Consider the following 6,967-nt stretch of genomic DNA (forward strand, 5'->3'; position numbering starts at 1 on the left):
CAAATAACATGCTTCCCTGTTCACAGGTAACAAACTAACAGATTAAAACTTTCAAACATATTTAAAACAAGATACAACCCTACATGAATCCTTTTTAGCTAATATCCAATTAGCCAAAATAAAATCTAAGGTCACTAATAATGTTCTATGATCTATTTCCGCAACTGCTTCAGCTAAAAGGTGTTTCTATGCCACCTGAAAATGGCCTGAGACCTCGGTGTGGGAGCACCAGCCCCGTGCCCGTTCACTGAGGCCCTGTTCTGCATCTTGCAGCCATGCTGAGGTCCCAGAGCCATCCGAAGGGAAGAAGAGCCCCCAGGCTATCTTCAGACAGTTCTAACACAATTCAAATCCATTCTCCCTGGGAATAAAAAAAACTGCCCCCAGACTTTACCTTACAAGACTGAGGTGCTCCTTAAAGGGGAAATATGGCACAAAGGCAACAGCACTGACCTAGGATGAAGGTCCAGCCGAAACTAACTCTCCAGAAAGTCTTAGGCAAGTGTCCTCACCTGTCATGCTATATACTACAAACCCTTCCAGCTCTGACACACCAGTGAGAAATTCTAGTTTCCTTCTTCCGAGTCACTACTGAAAAAACAATTTCGGTATAAAATCCCCTCATACGTCAGGTGCTAGGGATGCAGCATTTAAGGTCAGTGTCAATGCCCTTAAGGAGTTTAGAGTCTAGCAAGGAAGACAAATAATTAATCCAACGATTATATAAATACAACTGTGATAAATGTTACTAAGGAAAAGTGCTTGGAGTTTGAAAGTGTGTAATGGGAGCTCAGGAAAGGTTTACCAAGGAAATAACACCAAAGCCGAGACCTGAAAGCTGAGTACTAAGGATGGGGGCAGGGAGTACTCCAGACAGAGGAAAGGCATGTGTGATATGTTCTTTTCAGAAATATTCCAAACCTGAGGAAGAATTACATCACAAGTAAAATGAAGCAAATCTTTTAGAATCACACATTTAAAAAAAAAAAATCACACATTTAAAGGAAAAAAAAAAAAGCAGTTTTCATCACAAACAGAAAAATTTACAAAATATGAACTAAAAAATAATGGGAATGCCAGGTGCAGTGGCATGTGCCTGTAATCCCAGCTATGCAGGAGGCTAAGGCAAGAGAATCGCTTGACCTCAGGAGTTCAAGACCAGCCTGGGCAACACAGCAAGAATTCTTACCAAAAACAAAACAAAACAAAGAAACGGAGTCCAGGCGCAGAGGCTCACGCCTGTAATTCCAGCACTTCGGGAGGCCGAGGCGGGCGGATCACCTGAGGTCAGGAATTTGAGACCAGCCTGGCCAACATGATGAAACCCGGTCTCTACTAAAAATACAAAAAATTAGCCGGGCGTGGTGGCACGCGCCTGTAGTCCCAGCTACTCAGGAGGCTGAGCCAGGAGAATCGCTTGAACCTGGGAGGCAGAGGTTGCAGTGAGCCGAGATCACACTGCTGCACTCCAGCCTGGGCGACAAGAGCAAAACTCTCTCTCAAAAAAAAAAAAAAATTAGCCAGCGTGGTGGCGGGCACCTGTAATTCCAGCTACTCAAGAGGCTGAGGCAGAAGAATGGTTTCAACCCAGGAGGCAGAGGTTGCAGTGAGCCGAGATCGTGCTGATGCACTCCAGCCTAGGCAACAAGAGCAAATCTCCGTCTCAAAAAAAGAAAAAAGTAATAGGAGCAATGTTATGCCAGGACTGATAAACCCTTATCCGACCACTGATATCTGGCTAGAAGTCCCCAGACACTAGACCCTCACCCCTCACACCTCAACAGAAGAGGTATCAGTTCCCTCCGGTCATTTGCAGCTGCCTCCAGGCCTTGAGTGAGGCTGCTGGAACTGGGCCCAGTAAAGTGGGGTAATCCGAGCATGAAACACTTACTCCAAGACAGGATAAGCTCGGACCTGAGGCTGGATCTACCCCTGGGCCAATATTTCTGATGCCAACTAAGAGTGCCAGGCATTGTACACAGGGATGGATGATAAGACATGATATAGTCACAGTACCAGGGAAGTAGAAGAGGAAAGAAGGGATGGTTCCTTGGCTCCAAGGAGGGGATGGTATCTGAAGATGGGTAAGACTTGGAAAGAAGGAGCACCCCAACAGTGGGAATGACAGAAGCAAAGGCAAGTAGGCTAGAAAGCACTGGGTGTGCAGCAAGAGCTGCAGCGGGAGCTCCGGACAAGGGGATAGAGATCTGGCAACGGTGCAGAGTAGGCCCAGAAGAGATGACAATGCTGATATTCCAGGTGGTGTTTGGAGACCTGGTCAAATTCCAAGATCTGCCCAGACTGACCCTATGGCCAAGGGCCCTCAGTTTTCTACCGCGAACTAGTGCAATGTTTCTCAAATATTAGAGTCATTAGGATCACCTGGGACAGGTTGCCAGGCTCCTCCTCCAGAAAGGAGCTTCAGAGGTCCAAGGGTCTAGGGACTTTCTCAGGGGAGGTGAAAGCTGAGTAAAGAATGGCCAAGGGCCCAAGAGGACACTGCAGGCAGAGAGTACAGCACGTATAAGACCCACTCTACACATAGCTAAGGTATGAGGTGCATGTAAAGAAAGGAGGAGAGGTGAAGCCAGAGAGGTGGACCAGGCTCACAACACAACAACCCTACCAAGAAACTGGGACTTGACTCCGTAGGCAACAAGGAGCCACTGCAGACTCACGAAGCCTGCAGAATCCTGGCAGCAGCTCCCCTAGGCACTCACATAAACAACTCCTACCTCAGCATGCTTCCCCAATCAACATCAGTCTCCACCCTTTAATATCACCTACTACTCCTTTTCCAAAATCTGGCCTCGGATCCCCTCTGTACAACTATTCAAAATCAAATAAGCAATTCGACCTAGGTAATTCCCACTATGTCAGGAACCCATCTCAGACAAGGAGAGCCAGGCAGTGAAGAAAGATGATAAACAGAGATGGAAGCTGTCATGGAGGCAGATTGGTCCGGCCTGGGACAAGGCGGCCAGCTGTGCTCTCCCCAGATCATATCTGTTCCTCTTGAGCTTTCTCCTCCTCATTCGGAGGAACTCCAGGCTTCTCTAAATGGGTTCATGACCCTTGGAGGAAGGGGTAAAAGGGACACAGAGAGGAGATAAGATGGTTCACAATGAGTTGACCAGATCCGACCGAAATACCTTAAGAGCAATGAGAAACGTCACTGCAACTTCAACACTTCCAGCGGCCTCACCAAGGCCCTCTCCAGTTGCTCAGGATGACTACTGGTGACCAGTCCCATCCTCATAAGTCAAAAACTGAGGAACATAAACAGAGGTGCAGACTCTGAAGGCAGTGCTGAACCCTGCAACGTTAGCAAAATGGGGGCGTGCGGACTCTCCTGGGGGCTGCACTTAACTGGGGGAGAGGAAAGCGAGGCGGTCATTAAAAACGCAGCTCCACTCCTCAGCACCAGCTGAGCGCGTCTGACTCCGGGACACGCCCCCGAACGACACCTCCCGCAGGTTGTGAACACTAGCTTGCAAGCTAGTTCCCCGGATCCCCTCCGGGAGCGCGCACTGACCTCGCCTAGGATAGGGTGGGCCACCCACCGGGAGCCCCCAGCTGCGGCCCGCTCACCTTGCACTTGAAACCAGCGGCGGGCGGCAGGAGCTCCCGCAGCAGGCCCTTGGCCACCTCGCGGCTGGCCTCCTCGCTCACGAAGTGAAGGTTAAGCACCTCGTGCGCCTCGAACTTGGCGAGGCGCAGCAGCGAGCGCAGCGCGACGCGGGCCTTGGCCTGCAGCGCGGCATTGTGCTCCGCCTTGGTGAACATCATCAGCAGGTGGTAGTCCACCGGCCCGGCCCCGCCGCCTTCCAAGCTCTTGGCCTTCGCGCCGGGGGCTGGTGCCACGGAGCCTCGCGCCACCTCCAGCGCGGGCGGCGAGGGCGCGGCGGGAGCCCCGGCGCGGGCCTCCTTCAGCCTCTTGGTGGCGCTGGAGAAGGTCTCCCGGCCCGAGCCGAGGTAGTAGAAGGCGCAGACGGCCAGCGCCGCGGCCAGCAGCAGGGCGCAGTAGTGGGAGCGCACAGCGCCCAGGCGCGCCATGGCCCGAGCGCATGGGAGCCCGCCTCGGAGGAGGCCCATGCGCCACGAGACCGCGGCGCCAGCGGTGCCAGCAACGCGGGAGAGCTCTCGGGGACCCGGACGCCGGCGGCCACTTAGCCCCGGCGGCAGGCGGCGGCCATGGCGGGGGCGGGGCCGTGCCGCCTGGAGCCAATCGCGGGCGCCGGTGCGTGGAGGGGCGGGGCCGGTCTGCCGTAACCGCTGGGTCTTAGGTTCCGAGGGTGTTAGAGGCCCGGCTGGGGGTTCAGTGGGATCCCGTGCCCGGCGTGGGAGGGGCGGACTGAGGACCCCAGCATGCTGAGGGCCGGTCCGCTGTGCCGGCTGAGAAATGGCGGCCTGCGCGCCGAGCCCCAGAGGATAGCTACCCAAGCTGAGCCTTGAAAGGAATGGAGGCGCCCGAACGGAGGAACTTAGGTTAGCAAAAAGCGAAGCTGGAGGCACCAAGAGGGAAAGCTTTAATCTCTGCAGCTTTTTTCCCCCAGTTTCTTGGAGGCTTTAAGCCGTCTCCGCCTCTCCCTGCACCCGAGCTGGAGCTAGGCAATTTAAACCGGCAGCTCCTCCCTTTTCCCGCTGCCCTGGGAGGAAATGGCCCGGGCCGCACGTCGTCCCGGAGGCCGAGCGGAGGGAGGCTGGAGGATGTGGCCAGCAGGGGGACCCCGCCGCCCGCACGAACCTGCGAGGCTGCTCCCCGAGCCCCAGCGCAGCAACGCCCTGGAGGGCGACTTTCATCCGTTTTTGTTTTATAAACAGACTTTTAACACTTTATCGATAAAGAGCCTTCTTGGGAGTACCAGGGAGTTTTGCACACCGAGGTCCCCCGCCCAAAGTCACACAGCTAGCCAGTGGCAATTTCGACCCTAGGCAGTTAGCTGTACACTGCTAACTAGATAAAAACGTACTAACTTCAGGCTTCTAAGAATTGAGGCTATCCCAGTAGTTTTTAAGTAAACACGCACAAGTGCTGTGCATGCTTGAGATAGGAGATGAAAATAATGGACAAACGCACATATAGATTGGTCTCTCAGAGTTTGTTGGGCTATGCCATCATTTCTCAAAGTGTGGGTAGAGCCCACCTTTCCCAGATCTTCGGTCCATCTCATTTCTAACTCTTGTTCTTTTCTATTGGAGCAACACTTTTCTGGAAAACACTGGATCTCTGAAACAGGCCTGCAACAAGTTCACACATACTACTCACCTTGGGGGAAAACCCAAATAGCAGAATCACCACACTCCAGCAGTTCATGTGATCCTTACAACTCTATGAGATAGAAGTATTTTACAGTGGAGGAAATTGAGATTTAGAGAATTGCCCAAATGTAGTAGGCTAGTAAATAAAGGAGCTGGAATCCTAACCCAAGTCTTACTGTTTCCAATTCCAAGCGTCTAGTCAAGATTAGCTCCAAAAACAGGTAACAAGCTCTGAGTTGTGTGTATTTTACCACAACTGTTAGCATATGGTTAACAGCTGGTTAAGAGAGCAAGCCCTGGGGTGGATGATCCAGGCTGAAATTCAGGCTCTTCCACTACAGGTTGTTGGACTTTACACAAGTTACTTAATCACGCCGAACTGCAATTTCACCATATAGAAAATGGGGCTAATACTAGTATCTATGCTTCATTGGCTTATGAGAGACAATATTTAAAAAGCAGTTAGAACAGTGCCTACCAATAAACTCTACTAAAAACACCAAACTCCTTTTTTAAAGCCTAAATATCCAACACACGTGAAAACACAATTCGGCAACCATAAGCTTTTCTGGGGTATTTACAAATAAACCCCAAATCTCTATTAAAGCTTATATGTTCCACAGGCTCTCCAAGAAGCATGCTAGAGTATTATTAAATTCTAATTACTGTTCACTAATAAAGAATTCTAGAATTTGTGCCTTTTCGTCCCCTACCTACACCATCAATAAGGTGAGTTTCTTTTTCCCCCTCTTATTTTATAATCAATTTATTCAACAAACATTTCTTCAAACCTTTGTAAGAACACTACTCCCGGAATTTATGGCTAAGACATAATAATCATTTAAATTTTACATAAGGTGTGACCGGATGTGGTGGCTCATGCCTGTAATTCCAGCACTTTGGGAGGCTGAGGTAGGCAGATGCTGAGGTGTGCAGATCATGAGGTCAGGAGTTTGAGGCCAGCCTGACCAACACGGCGAAACTCCCGTCCCTACTAAAAATACAAAAATTAGCTGGGCATGGTCGCTGGCGCCTGTAGTCCCAGCTACTCAGGAGGTTGTGGCAGGAGAATCTTTTGAACCCGGGAGGTGGAGGTTGCAGTGAGCCGAGATCACACCACTGTACTCTAGCCTGGGTGACAGGGTGAGGCTCCATCTCAAAAAACTAAAATTTTTTAAAAATCAAAAATACAAATAAACTGCAGTGGTGGCGCGATCAGGCCACTGTAACAAAAAAAATTTTACACAGGAAGTCAGAAAAATAATTCTGACTTATATTGTTCTGACTTATATTGTTCTGACTTATCACTGATAATGCATCATTCTGACTTATCAATATTATTGTAGCTTATCATTCCCAATTATTTGCCTATAAATAAAAATTAAAAGTTGCAGCTTCCTGAAGTGTATTACGGACAGAAAGCAAGAACAGTAGGTTCAAAGTAGCCAGTCAGCTATTTATCCGATAGATACTGAGTGCCTAGAACATATGAAGCATAGTGGTAGCACAATTAAAAAGGATGCAACATGACTGATGGTAATATTCGCTGTTTTCTCAGAGGTAGGTAACTGGTGTATCATAACATGTCTAAATACACAAAGAACTTGAGTAAGCACAATAACCTTTCAGTTCTAACTTTGGCCAAGTTCTCTGATTTCTGACCAGAGATTAGGTAAATGTTTTTCCTGTTGAGCCATTTCCACAT

The 6,967-nt window shown here is 49.8% G+C and overlaps 1 protein-coding gene across 1 annotated transcript in view; it reads right to left on the bottom strand.

The window, feature by feature from the left end:
* Positions 1 to 4,216, bottom strand: part of XXYLT1 (xyloside xylosyltransferase 1) — a 197,908-nt gene extending 193,692 nt beyond the window's left edge. The window contains exon 1 of the mRNA XM_008009578.3: positions 3,592 to 4,216. Coding sequence (XP_008007769.2) covers positions 3,592 to 4,095 — 504 coding nt within the window. The 5' untranslated portion in view covers positions 4,096 to 4,216. The remainder of the gene's footprint in view (positions 1 to 3,591) is intronic.
* Between the last annotated feature and the right edge of the window lie 2,751 nt (positions 4,217 to 6,967).

Source organism: Chlorocebus sabaeus, chromosome 15 (genome assembly GCF_047675955.1).
Source record: "Chlorocebus sabaeus isolate Y175 chromosome 15, mChlSab1.0.hap1, whole genome shotgun sequence".
Lineage (NCBI taxonomy): Eukaryota > Metazoa > Chordata > Mammalia > Primates > Cercopithecidae > Chlorocebus > Chlorocebus sabaeus.